Genomic DNA, 21,413 nt, shown 5'->3' with positions numbered 1-21,413 from the left:
TAAATGTTCTACCCTGAACTCTTCAAATGGCAGCTTTAGCTTCAAATTCTGTCACAAAAATGATCTTAATTATCACCCACTGCACTTCAATTAACTGATCAATTATTAATCAGTTAATTCAAAAGTCACCAGATCTTCCCTGCACTGTACTGATAACAAGAAAAAAAGGAATTGTTATTGTATTTTAGGCAATAACATGTTCATTTTCTTATCCAGAAAAAAACTGAGTTGTTTATTTAATTTTTAAATGTATCTCTAATATTGTATAAAATAAGCTTATGTGGTAAAGTGAAAAGTCTGCAAAATGTGTCAAAACAAAATTCCAATTAATTGTCAATTGTCAGAATAATCAATAGTTGCACCAGAGTTGGTTTGGAAGCAGACCGTGGGTCTCGGCCCGGTTGCTTGGAGTGTGTTCACAGTTCACAGCTGCATGTGTGTGGTGTGAACGCAGCCAGAGCTTTCCTGCTGACAAACCCCTGACTTACTGAGTAGGTGGTTACATTTATAAATGAAGGAAAAACATGCATCACCTTCACTTTATGTTCTACTTTGTGGTAAGCCAATAATATAAAGACAAGTGCTTGGAGCAGAGTAAAGCGCGCAAAGGTTAAGCGATTTATTAAATATTATATTTAGCTACGAGAATGCTGTCACCATCAAATAAAAAACATTTTCTGACTAACATTAGTTTTCATATCTTAACAACATAAGACTGCATGTAGGTAATAAAAATAAAAGATATTTTATTCTCTTAATAGTGATAAAGTTTGTATTTCCGCCACGGGATATTCCAGGCCGTTGCTCCTGGCCAGAGGAGAGGATCTCAGTGCTTACTGAAAGCTGACCACCAGATTGTGACATGAAGTATCTCGAGGGACGTCATGAGTCACTCATGCTGCTGATGGAACCGGCAGGAAGGTCAAGCAGCAGATTTTAAAACAGCATTTTGGGAAAATTTTCTATTTGCAGAGTTGACCGTTTTTGGGCGATAAAACAAAAAGGATATCCAACGTGATAGATCGATATCATAAGAAAATATATCTGATAAAAATTTGAGAATTCCATTGAACTCTGATCCAAACAGCTCAACCTCTCATGGTTGGCTAAGAAAGGTTGGTGGCGTCAGCTAACTTGCTCTTTGGCTAGCTAGCAACAATCTGTGTAGTAGTGCTCTGCAGTAGCAGTTTCCTGTTAAGCCAGACGTTCTCTCCTTCTCTCCTCAGAGGTCAGAACGTAGTCATTGGATGGCGAACTCAAAGCGGACGGTTGTGTGACAGTTCTTAAGAAACAGGGCTAGGCCCCAACTAGCTTATCAAACTTGCTAGCATCCATTAGGATTGTAGGAAATGAAGGAATTTGTCACAAGAAATGTAGCCAATCGTTACGGTTGACTATGAAATCACAACACACACAGCAGGGCTGGACACCCGAGTATGTGGGGGCCGGCCTTCACTCAACAAGTTGTTGCTAGGTAACCAAAGTGTGAGTGAGATAACTGATTCCAACAACCTTCGATACACTTAGAAAAGTTTCACCATATTCTACTAAAAAACAAACTTACGGAATAAAAGTCTTTTCTCTGCCTACATCCCCCAGAATGCTGTGCGGTTCTTTATTGGAGTTGAGTGAAATTATTGAATATTAACGGACGTATTATCAATTGATATTGTCTGAAGCTAAACTTCGTGTTGGAGCCTGATTTGATTCAAATGCGCTTTCTCACCCAGGTAGCTGTCGTCGTAGCTCCCCTGGACCTGCCGGGTCTGAATCTGTCCAGCGACCGACAGCAGGAAGTAGGAGGGGTAGTAGGCCTTAACGATCTCCTCTGTAGTGGCTGAAATCAGCTGACCTACAAAAGGTTCAATGACATTTGACATTTTAGGTCGAAATTGATTTTCTGAAAGGTTTTCATGTTGCTTCACGCTCATCTCAGCTCACCTTGCCAGTAAAAACTGCCAGGCCCTCCAAGAACAACCCTTCCATCCTGTAACACACACACGCCCACAAACACACACACAACAGTAGCAGAGCAGTTCCTCCTGAGGTCCAAAGTCTGCAGGAGTCTTTATATTCTGCCTCGTAAAAACTTAATACACCTTCAAGTTTTCCACATTATTTTTATTAATACAGTAAGAAGCTTCAGTGTATATTTTATTGGGATTTATGTGATAGACCAAAATATATGGGGGAGGGGCTGCAAATCACCGAGACATACTCAGCCTCTTTTATTCCACTTCTAAAAATTTTAATCCAATATAAAAACTATTCATTTCATAAGCAACCAATCGTTCACTGGAGCACACAGACCTAAAATAGCATCTCAAAGCTAAACATGTAGCAGCTAACGCTAATGTCAGCAGTCACACAGTCAGCATTTCTATAGAAGCTCCATGAATGATCAGAAGTTCCTGAAACTCTGGAAAGATGAATGGATAGAATAATACTTTGCTCATGAATCTGTTTAATCAATAATTTGCTTATTTTGTTGATATATTTAGATATTTAGATTAAAATACAATTCATGCATTAATCACAGACCCTGCAATTAACTCAATAAAAATGTTGCCACTGATTTTTATGCATAAAACACTTGAAAATCTCTCATTATGTTTCTTCCACTTTAGTATTATATACTTATTTCTGCTTGTCTATCAAAATAAATCCCAATAAAATGATTTAAACCCTTTGAAAGGCACTCTACATGTATCACATGTCATTTTCAAACAGAGCGGAAACATTATTAAAACAATAAGTGAACAGCTGAGCACATAACTGCTGTACCTTGGTAAAGTCAGCACTGAATCCTCCCTGACAGTAACCCTGTCCAGCAGGGCCGTGTCTTTCTGCAGCGAGAAACACCAAAACATGGCCACAGCTGTTACTTCGTGTTGCAATGAAACAGCTAAGAGTGGGTGCGATTGTATATACGTAATATCAGTCCAGAAACCCGCCTGTTCTGCACGGGGCGAACTCCACAAAGGTTTTGAGAGCGTCAACAGAGAGGTAGCAGGTTCCTGTGATGTCAGAGAACGGCGTGTCGTGTTCTGTCCTCCAGTAATACCTGGGAGCACAGGCCTGGACACAGCAAGAGCAGGACCGGGTTCATTATGAAAGTAAAACTGAAACGTGAAAAAATAACAAATCTGGCACTGTTAACAAGAAGAGAAGGTCCAGAAATCCCAAATTAGCCAAATTAAAAGTTTTAAATAAGCCTACAAGAGATAAAAAGCTGCCAAAACTGGAACTAAACAAGGGGGGCAAACAAATTTTGTGGTTTATGAATAATAATTTATTAGATTAAAATTTGTTCAATTCAATGAAATAACTTCCATTTCAACCCTCTTCAATATTGGAGTGTACATTATATATATACTGTATATATATATATATACAGTACAGACCAAAAGTTTGGACACACAGTTGTGTCCAAACTTTTGGTCTGTACTGTATATATATATATATACGTATATTCAGTGGTTTTAATCACAGCTACAAGTGTTACTTCTCTAGTCTTACCAAGATGCTGTTACCATGGGAACGCACAATAGCGCCAAACCACTGATGGGACTTGAATTCAACTTGAGTGTTCACACCATTTATGTAAAAATGGCGGTCACCTGCAGAAACACAGAGGAGAGAAGTAGAGTTTCATTCAGGCAGCAGCCATAGCCTCTTTCATCAGGACCCCTGGTAAAGACGTCTACTGAAACCTTACACCCGTCTTTCACTGCAGCAGCACAGAACAGCTGAGTCTGTTTGGAAACAGAATGGCAGTCTGGACGAGCCGCTCACGTCAGACCTTGAAAAAGTTATATTATAACTATATATACAGTACAGGCCAAAAGTTTGGACACACCTTCTAATTCAATGGGTTTTCTTTATTTTCATGACTATTTATAAGGCAAGAAATCCCACTTATTAACCTGACAGGGCTCACCTATGAAGTGAAAACCATTTCAGGTGACTACCTCTTGAAGCTCATCAAGAAAATGCAGAGTGTGTGCAAAGCAGTAATCACAGCAAAAGGTTGCTACTTTGAAGAAACTAGAATATAAGGGCTATTTTCAGTTGTTTTACACTTTTTTGTTTAGTGCATATTTCCACATGTGTTATTCATAGTTTTGATGCCTTCAGTGTGAATCTACAATGTCAATAGTCATGAAAATAAAGGAAACTCATTGAATTAAAAGGTGTGTCCAAACTTTTGGTCTGTACTGCATATATATATATATATTTAAAGACCACACCTCTTAGTTCAGCCCTAATACTCACCAGGGTTGCCAGTAAGTGAGACCACATCTGTAGATGGAGGCTGCTCTCTAATTTAGTAACCATGTCATCGCATGTTGAAATATTCATTAATGCAGGGTTCTGCATGTGTTACTGTTCTCTTTGTTTTTTTGGGTTTTTTTACATGGATGTATTATTGCTTTATTCCAGGGCTCTGCAGCTTTAATCTGCTTTCTATGACATCAAACCTCTCGCAGAGATCATGCTGTTTCTGCAGCCCAAATGGCTGTTCTTCATAGTCAGGTTCTGTTTTTAGATGGGGCCCTGGCAGTAACACAGGAATAATAACTTTAGGGAGAGTTGGAAGTAAGAAAGTCTGTGTTGATCCCTGGCAACCATTTGGAATTAAGCAACTTGATTAAATATCCCATCTCCACAAAATGTTGCTTTAAAAATAACATTCTGCTGTAGTGGTGGGCAATATGGACATTTATCACCATACTTCATGGTGCTATTGTGATAATGATGATAAGAACAACTTATTACTTCTTTTTTTTAGGGAACTGTATGACTGTGACTGCATCACAGCAATCATAAGTAGTGCTCTCGAAAAATATTCCTATTTGTGAAACGCTTCTTTTAGGACACCAGTCACAAAAAAGAAGTGTGCTTTGAATCACTAAACTGCACACAGTAACTGCATTTAATCATGTTTTCATGTTTATTGGTATTTTTATATCCTTTCAATGAAAAAACTGCGGAGAAAATAGCAAAACTAACAAACCAGACAACGCAGACAGTTTTGGAGGGTTTAAGCAGTAATGGTGCGTTCACAGCAAATGCGTTACGCACGTCAAACACGCGTCAGACGCTCCAAGTTCACTGCATGTGCACTTTGAATGCAGATGCTTGAGATGTTGCTCTACGTACACCTAGCATTTCACGCATCTGGTTTACATTCAAAGTCTATGTGGAGGCGCGTAGAGGGCGTGTCAGACACGTCAAGATCATTCTAGCCGTTGTTTTTTGTTGCCGATTTATTTGTCGTACGCGTCAAACGCTTCAAATCGCGCCGTGTTAGATGCGTCTCAATGGGCCCTCGATGCGTCTCCACATAGACTTTGAATGGAAACCAGACGTGCCTGACCAGAAGTGTAAACAAAAATCTTACCATGATAGGGTACGTATGTACAGTAGGTACCTTATTAATCCATGTGGGATTTTCTCTCAGAGAAATTGTAAAATTTATCACGATAAATGATAAACGATACAATAAATGTCCACCCCTGTTCTGCTGAAACAAGTTGCATCAGAAAGTTTTCATGTGTTAAACAAAGTGAGGGTTGGAAAAGCTTGTGAAACTGTAAGATTAACGGCAGAACGCTGACTCTCCGGATGTAAAAAAAAAAAAAGACAAAAATAACAGAAATCTCCTCAGCGTTGTGTTTCATTTCCCTCAGACTGCCTGTGTTTGTAAACATTTTTTGGGTGTGTATTTATGCACGCTGGGTTTGCACTCGCGCTGCGTAAACTCCATGCTCACAATAAGCTGCACCCTGTGATCCTCAAACAGAGGTCCGTATCGCTTCCTGCGCTGCTGATGGAGCCAATTATTTTCCCAGCGGCGTCGGACGCGGCCCACGTCATCTGGGGTCCTCGGCCCAACATTATGAGTCTGAGCTCATTTAACATGTGGCCCAGCAAACAAAAAACAAAACTTAAAAAAAAACTCCATTCATAACCCTTTCACCCTGGCTGGGATTTAAGAATCATTAAAACGCAAGAAAAACATAAAGAGCTGGTTTGAACCTGCAGGTGAAGGGGGCAGCAGCTGGACTTTCTGACTTCTGGGTCAAGCACAGTGGTGGTTAACTCTGGACGGTTCTGCTTCTCTCAGCCACTTTTATGGCTGAACAGACAGAGATGATCAACAACTAGTGCAGCTGACTTCACTATAAAGTGGCATCTTAACATCCTGGGTGGCAATATGTGTTCTGAAAAAACAAACTGCTGGAGCTTAACCTTACATGTAATCGTACATTTTATTTGAATGACTTTTAATGAATATTTCAAGACATAAATTATAACTAACAGCTAAAGCAGTTTTTCAAAAGCATGTTGCTATCTCAGAGGAAAACAACAAGCTAGCATGTGAATATTTGCCCAACAACCTCAGCAACATGTTTCGTTTACTGATTAGCTCACATAGAGCTAGTAAGTCTGACTGTCACTTTAGCGTTAGCTCTGTCGCTAAGCTGTAGTTGGGAATAAATTTAAATTCCTGCTCAACTGGTAGTCTTATTAATGATTACTGACTTAATTATTAAGTCAGTAATCATTGATGAGACTAATAATAAGACTTATTAATAGACTTAATAGTCTATTAATAGACTCTAACACTTGGTTGAAAATAACTGGTTGAAGTCTCGAACCCATGGACATCACCAGATGCTGCACTTCTTCCTTTTGAATGTTGCGTTCTCCATTCTTTCTATTGCACCACAACACATGGTAAGGTAGGAAACAGTCTGCTGCCAACTCAAGTTAGTTAACATTTGCTTTCCTACAAACATACATTTATCTGTTAAGCAGAGAAGAAGTAATTGACTGGTAGTCTGAATAAAACCGTGGTACCTTGCTGGTCAAAGTTGATAACGCTGCAGTTGTTCTGGCTCCAGGAACAATGGTACACAGCTCCTCCCTCGGTGACGTTCGGCTGACTGGTGTTGGCTTTTGGAGCTCCAATAAGGACACTGATACTGGACAGCAGAAAAACAAAGAAAGTTTTACAAGCTGCTGGAAAAAACACAAAAGTGCACAAACATTAAGGCTGCAACATATCTCACGAATGTATTGTTATTGAAGATCACTGAATGCAATATGCATATCACTAAGAAATACCTGGATTGCAATAAAGGTTAGCTTGAATTATTGTATGGCTGTAATATATTTGGTGACCCTCGTTGTTAGAAGCAGCATTAAGAAGATTTAGTCAAGATTTGGTCAAATCAATAATAAGCAAAGTTGTTTTATTGCCCAAACAGCAGATGTGATCCAAAACCTCATTGTGATTAAAGTATTTGTATTTTTATTTTACAGTGCCTAGAGGAGTGTCTTTCATGTAAACAGTTACATGAATTATATTCATAATTCAGCCATGCTAGTGCTCATCATCTACCAGCCAATCAGCGACATCAGAGTTTTATTGAACCGTTGGAGCAACAAGCCCCACCTACTGGGGAGCGGTATGTTGGGCAAATTATATTTTGTGATTTTATAGAAAAGTTATGGATTCAACCCGTTGGAAAAACTAAAAACAAACCATCATCCTCCTCCTACTTCCTGTCGTCTCCTACGTGGTTTTCATCAGCAGTAACATTCAGCTGTTGATCACGTCACTCCTGCTATGCGAAAAAAAACCCATCTCATCCAAGTACAAAACTTTTTATCGAGAATCAAATTTTTGTTTCAAAATTGTCATGTTTCTACTAGACAAATTTGTTTTTGTAATTTCGCTTCATAGTTAATGGAAACGCAGCAACAAACAACTAGCACTTGATAGACGTCAGGTTTGGGGTTTGTGTAAGTTAATACTATCGCAGGATGTGATTGGCTGGATCGTCTGACAATCCAGTGGATTGTTGGAAGCAGTGGGGCCATACCCATCAGTCCCAACATTAGAGCACTGTGACATCTATATAAGCCATATGTTGGGCAATTGGGCAGAAATCACCTGGCAGTCAACAACAATTCCATGAATCATCATCCCATCATTTATGCCCACTTTGGCCACAGTTGGCGTGTCGGCTCCAGAACCATAACTGGTCTGGGTGAGTACAAAGGTTCATCCAAATCTAGCCAATGTTGGGGTGCTTAACTGTTACCTTTAAGTCATTTACATTTGCACTCACAGTACCGAGAAGTACACTGTAAAAAAAGTCAGTAAATTTACGGTAAAAAACTGTAAAAAACCAACAGTTTTTGACCGTCGTATCCAAAAACATTGCATTACCGTAGAAATTACATGGAACTACCGTAAGTCGAAACTGCAAAGAAAGTCAGTAAATTTACGGTAAGAAATGGTAAAAGACCAACAGTGTTTGACCGTCGTACCCAAAAACATTGCATTACCGTAGAAATTACATGGAACTACCGTAAGTCGAAACTGCAAAGAAAGGCAGTAAATTTATGGTAAGAAATGGTAAAAGACCAACAGTTTTTGACCGTCGTATCCAAAAACATTGCATTACCGTAGAAATTACATGGAACTACCGTAAGTCAATACACATATATATCATGAATTTTTGACAGTCATGAGCAATAAAAAAAAGGATTGTAAAAATAATAGAAATGGTAAAATCCATAGAAAAATTGTATTCTTTACCAGTAATTAATAATCAATGGTACTAATTTCCCAAATTACAAAGTTTGTTGAAGTTAATCAGCAAAATGTTGCATAGAACTACATTACAATAATTGATTTCTACAAATACATCTTAAAATATATTACTCTCTTCTATTGACTTGTAGTGCAGGGGTTCTCAAAATGTTCTGCTTATAAATCTATATATTGTATTTAGTAAATAGTTATAGGGTGACTCAATCATAAGCATTTTAAAACAATGCAACACAGTTGCTTAGCAAAATAATTGCTTTCATTATTTAATCATTTATTGGGAAATATTAATATATTTATTCATAGTTATTCATTCAAGCTTTCTCTTTTTACTCATAAGGTTCTCCATACCCAGTGGCGCAACTGCACATTATTCAGGTGGATGCTGCGCCCCTATGCGTTGCATACACTGCATACCCACTTTTTGCGCCACTGTCCATATCTTTCAGGGGTCACATCACAATGATTTTCATCTTTCGACTCCCTACCTCGGGAATCCTGTTCTAGTCAACATTTCTAAGATAAATAGAAGCTCTAGTGACCGTTCATTGAACGTGGTCTGATAGGACCAGTAAATGGTAATGAGGGAGGGTGAAGACATGCATCTTGGGTGGTGAGACCTAAACTCGAACCTGTGACTACAGCGTCAAGAACCTTCTCTGTTGTGTGTTACTTCTGAGCCACCGCAAGGGTACTGCATGTTTAGGCTAACAGAGAATCGTTTCTGAGTGACGTCACCCGTACAAGATCGCTCCTCCCCACTCATCTTCATGTGTCCCCATGACATGTTTTATAAACAGAGTAAGGACCATACGCAGTGTTTTGTTCATTCGCCGATTAAATAAAAAGAAATAGAATAATAGCAGCTACAGTGTGTGAAGAGCATTACACTCACTGAGACTTGAGTCCTAGTGTCCATGAAAATGTGTCGTTCAAAACAATCAAATCGTGCGTAAATATTACACCACTAACAGAATTTACATGTACCGTCAATCCTTACATAAACACAGAGTTCTCCATTTTCTGTTGAGTATTTAAGCACAAGCGGGACAGCGGTTGCAATCGATTACCCAAGTTGCTTGATATGTTAACTGCGGTTTAGTTATGATGCAGTCTGACGGTGGGAGGTCTCTTGTCTAAAAAGGTCCGGAATATAATTTACATAAGGACGTAGTTGTCTTTAATACCAAGAACATAGGACAAAAACAGAAGAGATTTAATCTTGACCACGTGCCGACGATCGAACCCAGGTATTCTGAAGGAGAAGTGCAGACAAGCACCAGTGTGCTATTTTCCTTCAACTCGAGTGAAAGATTCAGATCCAACTACTTGGCACATCTCCTGTACATTAGCACCTGACAGGATCCTGTTGGCATTAAAGTGAAGTGCAGCACAAATGTCCTTGTATTAATGACTGGTGTGAGGGCTGAAATTATAGATAAAACGGAAAAAAAACTGGTGAAAAACAATAAGATTTGAAAATATAATAGCCCGAGAATTCCAAAACATCTAATTGTAACCCTCTTCATACAATGAGAACGTATCGTTGCCTCGGGGCTGGGGGGGTTGAGCGAGTGAGCATCGCTCCTTCACCCCGCCCCCCAAGACAGCGCTCCTTCCTCTGACGGGGGTGGGGCGCCGATTTATGTTTTCGCGTCCACCTGAAAAATGTGTGGTTGCGCAACTGTGTTTACCCTTATTAACTTCCTTAGAATTTCCACCCCTCCCACTTTCTTAAACGGGGTCTTTTGTGAAGTGCGCATGTTCCAAACGCAAGTTAACAGTGCTGAAAAAAATAATTAAAATATATTTCATTTTATTTTTATTACGAAATGAAATACATATTATTAAAAGTTAAAATAGCACAGCATATTGAAATAACCTATTAAATAAATAAATATATAAGAGATAAATCACGTTTCTGCCACTTCCGGAGCAGAAAACCGCTGCTCTCTGTCGTACTCAAAGGGAATAAGACACCTCTCAGGTTCTGCCCCGTGCCGTTTCCAGGTAAGGACCTGCTCCGATTAAACCCTAATTTACTAATCTACAAAGGAAATGTTTACTTGCAATTTCTGTGGCAATTTGGCTAAAACATTAAGACTTTATTTACTTCATTGTAAGCTACATCGAAATGAGCCGCGATGTTTATTTAAATGCGCTGCTGCTGGTTGCAAAGACACGTTCTTGCGTTATGAAGCGTTGAAGGCTCATTTTTATCGGAAACACAACACCTCTGGTCCTAGTAGCGTCGGAACGGTTGTTACCGACTTTAAATGCTCGTTGGCATTGTGTGACCACCAGTGTCAAACTACTAAGGCTCTAATAGCTCACTTGAAGCATCATATTGTGGAAGGGCGTGTTGTGAATTGTCCTTTCAGAGGATGCAAAAAAGTTTTTCATGTGAAGTCCTCGTTTACTGCCCACATTTCCCGGAAACACAGAGATCTTGCAGATAATATCCATGACTCATACAAATGTTCTGGTTCTCAGTCATTATCTGTTCACAATGATCCAGATAACATCGAGTCGCAAGGAAATGAGATTATTTTACAGACAGCTCCAAATGAAAGTGATAATGATATTACTGAGGATTTCAGTGATCTTTTTTTTAGAAATGTCTCTCTATTTTACTTGAAATTGCAAGGGCAGTTTCTATTACCAGCTTCAACCATCCAGAATATTGTTGAGGAGATACAAAATATACACGAGTTGGGCCAGACATACTGTTTGAGCAAACTTTGGTCACTGCTAAAAAATGAGACACCATTATCAGATGAAGACATCACCAACATTTGTGAGTCTGTCAAGGGATCTGATCTATTCTCTATATGCCATACTGGGCCGATGAGGACAGCACACTCAAGAGTGCAAACCTTCAAAAAAAACTTCAACTATGTTGAGCCTAAGAAAATATTTTTAGGAAGAGATGAAAACAGAACAGATAGGTTTGCCTACTATGTTCCTCTGAGGAAGACTTTGAAATGTTTGTTGGAGTCTGATCTGTGGAAGAAATCAAGGCAGCACACGTCTGAGTCTCCTTCAGACATTTTAAGTGACATTAATGATGGTCAGATATACAAATTCAACAACTTTTTTGTGGAGAATCCATCATGTCTCAAGCTAATACTGTACCAAGATGCATTTGAAGTGGTTAATCCTTTAGGCTCAGCAAAGACGAGACATAAGATATTAGCCGTGTATGTGTCTGTTGCCAACTTGCCACTTCATGTACGGTCTGACACAGACCACATGTCACTGGTTTTATTGTGCAAGGAAAAAGATTTCAAGGAATTTGGGCATTCTAAAGTTCTTTCTGAGTTACTAGAAGACCTGAGGCTGTTGGAGGAAAATGGGATTGTAATGGTTGATGAAACGGTAGTTAAAGGAACTGTATTTTGCATTGCTGGAGATAATCTAGGCTCACATTGCATTGGTGGGTTCTCTGAAAATTTCAGTCGCACACAGCATTTCTGCAGATACTGCTTAATAACCCGATCAGAATTTCAGGGTGAGGACCCAAATGTGTGTGGACCACTCCGCACTATTGACAGGTACAACTCTGCTCTTGATGAACTCCAGACAGCTGAGGAACCGGACGTAGAAGGTGTAAAGTTCAGGTCAATATTTAATTCTTTGAAATACTTTCATGTCTGTCTTCCAGGTTTACCTCCTTGTCTAGGTCATGACCTCTTTGAGGGAATTGTATCTTATGACCTGGCATTGTACCTGAAATATTTAATTAAGAAAAAGGGATGGTTCACTTACTCCACTTTGAACAGGCGCATTAAACAGTTCAAATATTGTGACTCTGATGCCTCCTCGAAGCCGTGTGAAGTCACTTATAACGCAGCAAAGCTCTCAGGACAGGCTACGCAGAACTGGAACCTTCTAAGGCTGTTGCCCCTCATTATTGGCGACAAAGTACAAGATACAGCAGATGATGTGTGGCAGTTGACTCTCCAGCTGAAAGATACTGTAGAGTTGATATGTGCTCAGAAAATTTCTTTGGCTCAGATTGCATATCTTGACGTTGTTATTCAAGAGTATTTGGAGACAAGAAAAGCGCTTTTCCCACAATGTAATCTAAAACCAAAGCACCATTATTTACGCCACTATCCAGCTCTGATTATAAAATTTGGACCCTTGATTAGACTATGGACAATGCGTTTTGAAAGTAAGCACAGTTATTTCAAGAGGTGTGCTAGACATTTGAAGAATTTCAAAAATCTCTGCCTCACCCTCTCTGAAAGACATCAGATGTTGCAGGCTTATGTTTCAGCAGGCCAAAGCGGTCAGACTATCTTACAGATTAAGTCTGGTTCTCCTTTTTACTCAACATTATACAGTAAATCAATTCAAGATGCAGTTAGGCAGTTTGACTTCACTGAGACCAACACAAATGTCTCATTTGAAATACTCTACAAGGGAACGTCTTACAAAAAAGGCCAATTTCTTGTAACAGGGAGCATGGAGGCAGTGGAGTTTGGTGAACTACAGCTTATATTGATAAATAATGAAACTGTCCATGTTCTGGTCTCGGTGTATATAGCAGAATTCCTTCCCGAGTATCACATGTACTCTGTTAGGAAAGATGATGAAAAGATGCAGTGTCTAAACATCTGTGACTTGATAGATTTCTATCCATTACCATCTTACATAAAGAATGGAAACAAAATGGTTCCACTGAAACACAGTGTGCTGTCACATTAAACCGGGGTTTTGAAAAGTTAAGTCCAGGACCCATTTGCAGCCTTTTGACTGTTTTTCTTTTCTTTTATCTTTTGCCAATGACGATAATCCCCTAATGAAACAGTTTTACTAATCCAGCATGACTGATGGAGTCTTTAGTTTTAATTAAGGCAAAATGAATGCAGAAAACATTAACTATTACCACAAAACATTGCCTACACATTTAAAAGTTTAAAGTATCAAAACTTTTTGCATTCTCTTGTGAGGACCACATGTATCCAGCAAGCCCTGCTGCACCCAGATTTACTTTGAATGAATTTATTCAATTTTGGAGACCTTTAAAATGTCCATAGTGGATCACTTTTTCTCAGTTGAGTAAGAAAAACTGATTAGTTTTTCTTTTTAGCCTCTTTTTTTCTATCACTTTTTTTCTTTGGCCCTTCACTTCTTTCAACTTCAATATTTTGCACCTTAGGACAGAAGGTTTGGACACCGCCATACTAATGATGTTTTGGAAGAAGTCTTAGGTTGTTATTTTTGTGTTAACTGGAGTTCTTTAACTGTTTTGTTCTCAGATATGGATGATGACTCCCGAAGCCTCACACGCAGGGTTATTTATGAGGGGTTGGCAGATCTCCCAGTCTCAACTCTACAGACTTTGGAGGACACACTAGAATCTTTGGGGGTGGAGACCAATGAAGATTTTCAGTATATTAATGAAAATGATCTGAGATCTGTACTAACACCAATTCAAGCAAGGAAGTTACTGAAAGCTTCGAAACAAACCAGTAGGTACATTATTACAGAGATATAGCAGCCTATCTTTACCTTTTGTTCATTACTATATACCTTTTATCATATAGCACAGACCAGTGGAATTTCCAGTGAGCCATCTCTGTCGTTGTCATCTCCTTCTACAACCAGCACATCGTCTGCCTCTTCATTTTCTATACATTCCACGCCAGTAGATTGGGTTGACACTTTTCAAATTCCTTGGAACAGGTTTCCAGAGAACTTGATTGAGTGTTTTGAGAATGAGGCAAGGCCGAAACCCCACCTTCGAAGAGAAATGATTCGGATTGTTGTTGCTTCAATGATGGAGGTGTGTGCTTCTCCTCGCAAGCAAGAAACCACAGAAGTGGCGAAAAAATTGATAGCAAAATATCCACTTTCACTCCAAGATATTATTGAAGGTGATATAGTGGGCCCAGGGTATTATTCACTCGTCAAGCAACTACAAAATCGTATAGAAAATTTGAGACGGGTTTCAAAACCAAAAATAAGGAAGCGTAAAAAACATGTTAGATGAAGATGGCACAGTCCCACCAGAGCAAAATGCAGCTGTTCAGGACATTTACGGTTGTATAAAGTGGGACATGGAAGTCATGCCAATCCAGGAGACAGCAGAGACACAGAAAGAGAAAAAAGTCAAATTGAAAATGCTAAGTGAAGAAAATAACTTAAATTCGGACGAGATAAGAGATCTTATGCAGAGAACCTACTACACTCAAAGGAAAGAAATAAACCAGGGAAAAGACCTACAAATTATGGTGAAGGAGTGGCCCTTCCTGTTTCAGGAAATTGGTATGACGATCCACTTCCAGGAGCTTACTGGAGTAAATCTACTAGAGACTTTCCATAAAAATCTCGAAAAAAAGGGTAAAAGACTTCTGGACTACTTAAGGACTGTCTCGGCCCACAAAATTAAACGAGTTCTTCAAACTGTCCGAAACCTGGATATTCTGAGAGGACAGGTCCAGGGCTGCTCTAAAGAGTTGAAAGATCTTGTCCTCCTCCTTCTGTCTCATTTCAATGACAAAGAGGAAACCCTCTTCCACTATGTAGATGAGACATGCCTAGCAGGAGAAGTAAAAGTGGACAACTTGCCTGTCACAACCATGCTTGATTGTATGTGGTAAGTAAATATGAATATTCACTGAGTAATTTTAAGAAAGAAATATTACACTGGTTAAAGTTTGTATAAGACTAATTGTTTTCTGGAATATTTTTTGTCAGGAACCTCCTGTTATACTTCCAAGAATTTTATGCTTGGCATTGACGGCAATGTTGTGAATGACCAAATACCAACCTTCACATCCGCTATATGTCTAATGTTAGCAAGTTACTTTTGCTTCAACATTCATTATCCGACTCATCTGGCCTCCACACTTGATTCATTCAGAGGTAATATTCTTTTGTTTTCCTTCCCTCATTTAGATGAAGTCATATTTCATTACAGTGGTTGATTTTCATGTATTGAATAGGTGCTTCCTAAACATCAATCCAGACCGGGGGACAAAAGTTGAAACCAAGAAGAATAAGAAGAACGTGTCAGTGAACCCAAGGGTCCTTACCCTAATCTCTGAAATCGCAGATCATGAATGGAGAGGGACATATTAAAATGGACATAATAGTCCAGCAGAAAATGTAAATTCTGATTTCTTACACACCACTTATAGAGCAGAATACAAATTTCACTGCAAGAATATGGTTTGCAATCTGGATGGATAGAATTTACATTTAGTTTTCATATTTCTTAGTTTTTAGGATCTATTGAATTTATTTAACAGGCTTGCTGTATGTTTTGCGGTAATTATAAATGCCTGAATATGTAGACAAGTTCAAGACAACAGCTACTTTTGTTTCCATCATTGTGAGAGGCTGTTCCTTTAGTTCAGTAAAATGAGAGAAGAGTGACTTGTATTATTTATTTTAAAATTGTAGATTCATTTAATTTAGATGCTCCATTAATATCTCAGCCAGGACTGCAACTAATGATTCTTTTGGCTATCAATAAATATGACAATCATTGAAACCCATACAAAATTGCACTGTAAGTCAGTAAATTTACGGTAAAAAATTGTAAAAATGCCAGCAGTTACTGACCAGAATATTCACAGCATTATACTGCCGTAGAAAATACATGGCATTATCATAACTGAATAAACATATATCCTAAATAATTGTGACAGTCACGAATGTAGAAAATACAGAAATATAGTGTAAAAATATAAGTAATTGTAAAGTTCTTAAAAAATTGTAATATTGCCAGCAGTTAATTACCCTAAACTTAACAGTAGCAATCAGCCAAAATTACAAATTTTGCTGATGTTTAGATCTACAATGTAAAAGCGTAAACAAGACTGCAAAATAATTTTTTACAAAGAACAGAATGCTGGTGTGATATTTTGGGTTTCTTTTTTAATAATGCCTTTAATACACCAACTGAAATCTCAGCAGTAGACCAGGCATCGATCTGGCGATCCACCGATTGCAAAGCAAACTCCTACAGCCAACGCCACCATCATTTATGAGAGCATTTGATCATTAACATTAAGAGAACTGTATGTTAGCCCCTCTTGCTTGAATGAAGCTGAAGTTGGTTTCCAATTGCTGCTTCCAATTTGGGAAATGGCTAAAGGGCAATTCCACCTAATTTTTCACTGCAATCAGCATCTTTAATTTACTCTAGCTAAAAAACTACAACACCTAGACTCTTCAAATCTGGACTAGATTATTCTCACTCATATCAGAATATTTAGAACCAAGTGTGGGATTTGTAAAACCTTTATCTGATTTGTGAAACTTCAATAAAGAACAATTCTAGTGTTATCCAAAATCATACAAGTTGTAAAGTCACCCATCATTGAAGTTTCACAAATCCCACACTTGGGTTTAAATATTGTGCTATTAGTAGAGAATAGTCTAGAGCAGGGGTCCCCAAACTTTTTCCTGCGAGGGCCACATAGCTGTTCCTTTCTCTGCTCGGGGGGCCGGTCTTAGTTTTTGGAGAAAGATACCTTAGAAACTTATTGTCGGCGGGGGGGGGGGGGGGGGGGGGGGGGGGCTGTTCTGTCTTTGAAACTGTCGAAGGGGGGGGGGGGGGGGGGGGGTTGGGGGGGGGGTTGGGGGGGGGGCTGGGGGGGGGGGGGGGGGGGGGGGGGGTGGGGGGGGGGGGGGGGTTTTTTTTTTTTTTTTTTTTTTTTTTTGTTTTTTTTTTTTTTTTTTTTTTTTTTTTTTTTTTTTTTTTTTTTTTTTTTTTTTTGTTTTTTTTTTATTTTTTTTTTTTTTTTTTTGTGTTTTTTTTTTTTTTTTTTGGGTTTCTGCTCCTCCCCCTTCGCGGTCGCTTTTAGATAGATTTTTACCCAGAATGGAAATGGAAAAAACCGTGAGTGAAACGGTGACTGGGACTGACTAGTATATATTTGAGGGAAAGTTAGTTTAACATCTGCTCAAGAGCCCCCTGGTGGTTGAAGAGAAATCCACAAACCAGAAAATACAATATATGAAAAAATACACTGAATGCTCTCTGGTATGAGGAGGCGGGCCAGATCCGGCATTGCCAGACCAAATGACGCAGGCCGTAGTTTGGGGACCCCTGGTCTAGAGAGTTTTTCATTTTGTTATTGTGATAAATAGTAGGGTTTACAGTAAATGGAGACTGTTATTTGTCATGTAAACAAATAATTATCTAGTTTGCATTGCTGCTTGATCCTTCAGCATCAGCAGCAAGATTCTTTTAACTCTGTTCCTGTAGTGGTGTCCTGAACTCAACACAGTAAAGTCACTGTGCTAACTAAGGTTGCTAACTAGGGTGCTGAGAGCCCAGTAGGCCTGGTCCTTGTCAAGATGCTGCTACTGTCTTTGAAATCAAATTTCTGCTATTTTTGCACGTTCAGGAGGAGAAGGGCAACACATCACAGGTGAGTCCCTTTCACGGTTTCAACTGAAGTTAGCTAACTTTAACCAACTGACAAAGAAATGTGTAGTTTCTGAGCCATGCTGTTTATGTACATGCACTGCAGCTAGATATTTTTACTATATGGAACATTTAATCTTCACAGATGCAACACTTCCATTAATGTTTCTGTAGGAACGGCTGCATAGATTATATTTCTGGTCTACTTCAGACTACATGTGCTTAAAGTTATTGTTAATGGCAGAAGCAACTTTTTCCAAGTTTGGTTCAATAATTAATTTGAATTACTTTGAGTGTGAAATGTTCATGCATGCAAGTTAAATCTCTGAAGAACATGTTAGCTTTTGTTTCAATACTTTGGTAATACTTAGAAGTATAAAGCTTGGCATCAGAGATATTATTTAATATTTTCCTTTGACCTCTTGACTCTCACACCCAAAATACTTGCACTAAAGTCACTGGGTCCATGACAGTTGAAGGATTTGAAGATAAGAGAATTTAAATATTAATATTTTACAGCTTTTCTCAGTTTGGGTGCATCTCTCAGAACAGAATTGAAATTCTTAAAACTACCTGTTCAATCTTCAAATTACTGTGTCACTTCTGCACATCAAAACAATTAGTTTTGCAAGTTTTGCTTTTGTACATCATGTAGCTGGTTATGTACACTTCTATGCTTTTATAATTGTAATTTGCTTTTATCGTCTTGATCAAAATATGTTAACCCTCCTGTTGTCCTCGGGTCAAAATGACCCGCCACTGTGTTAAACCCCCCCCCCCCCAAAAAATCCCCTAAATGTAATTTTTTTAACTTGAGATTTTAAGACTTTTCCTAGATTGGCCCAGACAATAGAAAAAGTTCAGTGTTGCTTTTATTCTCATTTCCATGTAAGCTGTACAAAAAAAGGTACAAAGATGGTCTTCAGGTCAAAATGACCCGTGAGGCAAATGGAGTTGAAATCAAGGTCACAGAGTTATTTACAAACCATAAAATGTTACAAAGTTTTAGTTGTGTCTCAGATCAATCAGTAGCAGAAGTGAGCAGAGAGTGGAAGGCCAATTTTCCGAGCCACAATGCCAGTCAAACTCTTTCACACCTACTCAAGACTGATGCGATTTGATGACCGTGAATCAAGACCAGCAAGACGTATGACAGACAAACTTGCAGCCATAAGAGAGGTATGGGACAAGTGGGTGGAGCGGTTGCCCTACCTCTACAATCCAGAGCCTGATGTAACAGTGGATGAGCAACTGGTTCCATTTAGAGGTAATCTGTTTTCATATTTGTAATAAAAGTGATTTTCACTATTGATTTCTTTGACTGTTTTCTGTGACACTGATACTAATCACTGATGCTAATGTCTTTTGTCCAAAGGTTGTTGTCCTTTCCGGCAGTATATGCCCAGCAAGCCAGCAAAATATGGGATCAAGTCATGGGTGGCTTCTGAATCAAGCTATGCTTGGAAAATGCAAGTCTATACTGGGAAGTCAACCAGTGGATGCCCAGAGAAGAACCAGGGGTTGCGAGTTGTGCTTGATGTGACAGAGGGACTGAGGGGTCACAATGTGACATGTGACAATTTCTTCAACTCTTATGAACTCGGACAGCAGCTCCTGAAGAGGAAGATCACCATGGTTGGTACAGTTCAAAAGAACAAGCCTGAGCTCCCACCTGCACTGCTTGGGTCAAAGGAGAGAGAGGTCTTCTCCTCAAAGTTTGCCTTCACACCCACCACCACTCTAGTTTCCTACCTCCCAAAGAAAAACAAGAATGTAGTTCTTCTGAGCACACTGCACAAAGACGGCGACATTAGTGACCGTGAGGACAGGAAGCCAATCATCATCCTGGAATAAAACCGAAACAAAGGAGGTGTGGACAACCTAGATAAGGTGATTGGAGCATATAGCTGCAGAAGAATGACTGCCCGCTGGCCCCTGGTCATCTTCCACAACATCATTGATGTGTCCTCCTACAATGCCTTTGTGATTTGGATAGAGATCAACCCAACCTGGATGTCTCATAAGCACAACAAGAAGAGGGTGTTCCTGGAGCAGCTAGGAAAGGCACTTGTAACTCCACTCATTGAAAGAAGGAAGCATGTCCCCCACACAGAAGCCTCAGCAGCAGTTGTGAAAGCTATTCAGAGTGCAGCAGCTCCTGATCAACCTGAGGATCCATCTACCACAGCCACTTCCTCAGCTAAGCCAAGTAAGAGGAAGAGATGTCAGTTCTGCCCTCAGACTGTAAAACACATACTGTGTGCTGCAGGTGTAAGAAATATATCTGCAAAGGCTGTGCACTTGCATACTGCCCTACATGTGCCAATTAGTTGAATGGGTTATGTTATTTTTCATATTTTTGTATTGTACATCCTCTTGTTCACTGGAGAAAAGTAAAAGAAAATTAGTCACTGTGATGAATAAAAATGCATTCGAAACTCATTTTGCACATTTTTTTTCTTAAGCTATAGAAATTCAAGTGGAGAGGGAAAAGTCAAGTATTCACACATTTTGTGGTGAGTGACAATATACAAGATAGAATTTGGTGTTTAAAATTCAATTAAGCTGCTTATATTGGGGGTTTATTGAAGACGGGTCATTTTGACCCGGAGGATAAAGGGTGTATACAGAAAATGAGGACAACAGGACAACAACGTGTCTGTGTTGAATTCTCAACTTCCAAAATAGCATCAGTTCATTGTGTAAGTCTTAACATGCATAAGTCTTAAAGTTGTCATAATGTGAATCATATATTAATTAATTTATATTCTATTATTTTCTAAATCTGTCCTGAATTGGTAAATTGCTCCCAAGTGAGTCCTGAGTTTCTCTAACAGGTCAGTGTATGAACCATTAGCTCAACCAACGATCAACCAGTTTTCTGAAACAGATTGGAGGTGCATCTTGTGAACCATCAGTTGGCAACATTATGCTCTATATAGTCAGAACACAACACAATGTTACATGTCTGAGAACTGATGAACAAGTATCTGGGCAGAGTGAACAGCCAGAGAGAAGAAGAGGAGTGAGGCTGAGGAGGAAATAGTTGGGAGGAAAGCAGAAGAAGAGTCAGAAGAGGCTGAGGACATCTGCTGATTTGTGCGATGCAAAAAAAAAAAGTGTTTCTATTGCAGTTTTGCGACATAAACTAATTGCAATATGACCTAAAACCACCTCATCACGGGACAGAAACTTTTTTATCTGAATTTTTTTTTTTTTTAAATTGCAACGTTTAAGTAAATTTACTTTCATAATTGAATTTGCACAATTATATTGTCGTTATGGCTTCGATGTGACATCATGTGAAAAAGTTCAAGGGTCAGTGGTGTAAATACTTCTGCAGAGCAAACTTTCTTCAGTGCAAAGATGCATCTAAGGAAGATCAGACCTTTT

At 39.0% G+C, this 21,413-nt stretch overlaps 2 protein-coding genes and 1 long non-coding RNA gene across 5 annotated transcripts in view; 2 read left to right on the top strand and 1 right to left on the bottom strand.

Moving 5' to 3' along the window:
- The window catches only part of LOC116716709 (integrin alpha-5-like), a gene marked incomplete at its 5' end in the record, with an annotated part of 40,003 nt that extends 32,997 nt beyond the window's left edge, over positions 1 to 7,006 (bottom strand). The window contains 6 exons of the mRNA XM_032557528.1: positions 1,727 to 1,852; positions 1,942 to 1,987; positions 2,785 to 2,846; positions 2,955 to 3,078; positions 3,520 to 3,620; positions 6,868 to 7,006. Coding sequence (XP_032413419.1) covers positions 1,727 to 1,852; positions 1,942 to 1,987; positions 2,785 to 2,846; positions 2,955 to 3,078; positions 3,520 to 3,620; positions 6,868 to 7,006 — 598 coding nt within the window. The remainder of the gene's footprint in view (positions 1 to 1,726; positions 1,853 to 1,941; positions 1,988 to 2,784; positions 2,847 to 2,954; positions 3,079 to 3,519; positions 3,621 to 6,867) is intronic.
- Positions 7,007 to 10,524: 3,518 nt separating this feature from the next.
- On the top strand, positions 10,525 to 14,735 carry LOC116716701 (uncharacterized). 3 transcript variants are annotated; one of them, XR_004338590.1, is made up of 3 exons: positions 10,525 to 10,639; positions 13,897 to 14,109; positions 14,185 to 14,735. XR_004338590.1 is itself a non-coding variant. In XM_032557523.1 (3 exons), exons 1-2 carry the CDS (start codon positions 10,688 to 10,690, stop codon positions 13,904 to 13,906), a joined length of 1,572 nt encoding a protein of 523 aa, XP_032413414.1. In that variant the 5' UTR covers positions 10,646 to 10,687; the 3' UTR covers positions 13,907 to 14,109; positions 14,185 to 14,735. The 3 variants fall into 3 exon arrangements, 1 of the variants encoding a protein (XP_032413414.1); XM_032557523.1 differs by lacking the exon at positions 10,525 to 10,639 and adding an exon at positions 10,646 to 12,249; XR_004338591.1 differs by lacking the exon at positions 10,525 to 10,639 and adding an exon at positions 12,274 to 13,804.
- A 481-nt stretch (positions 14,736 to 15,216) lies between these two features.
- On the top strand, positions 15,217 to 16,142 carry LOC116716702 (uncharacterized). The gene is made up of 3 exons (XR_004338592.1): positions 15,217 to 15,236; positions 15,338 to 15,505; positions 15,586 to 16,142. It is a non-coding gene; the product is annotated as an uncharacterized LOC116716702 (long non-coding RNA).
- The last annotated feature ends 5,271 nt before the right edge of the window (positions 16,143 to 21,413 follow it).

Source organism: Xiphophorus hellerii, unplaced genomic scaffold (genome assembly GCF_003331165.1).
Source record: "Xiphophorus hellerii strain 12219 unplaced genomic scaffold, Xiphophorus_hellerii-4.1 PGA_scaffold_81__1_contigs__length_211163, whole genome shotgun sequence".
Taxonomy (NCBI): Eukaryota; Metazoa; Chordata; class Actinopteri; order Cyprinodontiformes; family Poeciliidae; genus Xiphophorus; species Xiphophorus hellerii.
This window is presented reverse-complemented; position numbering and strand designations above follow the sequence as displayed.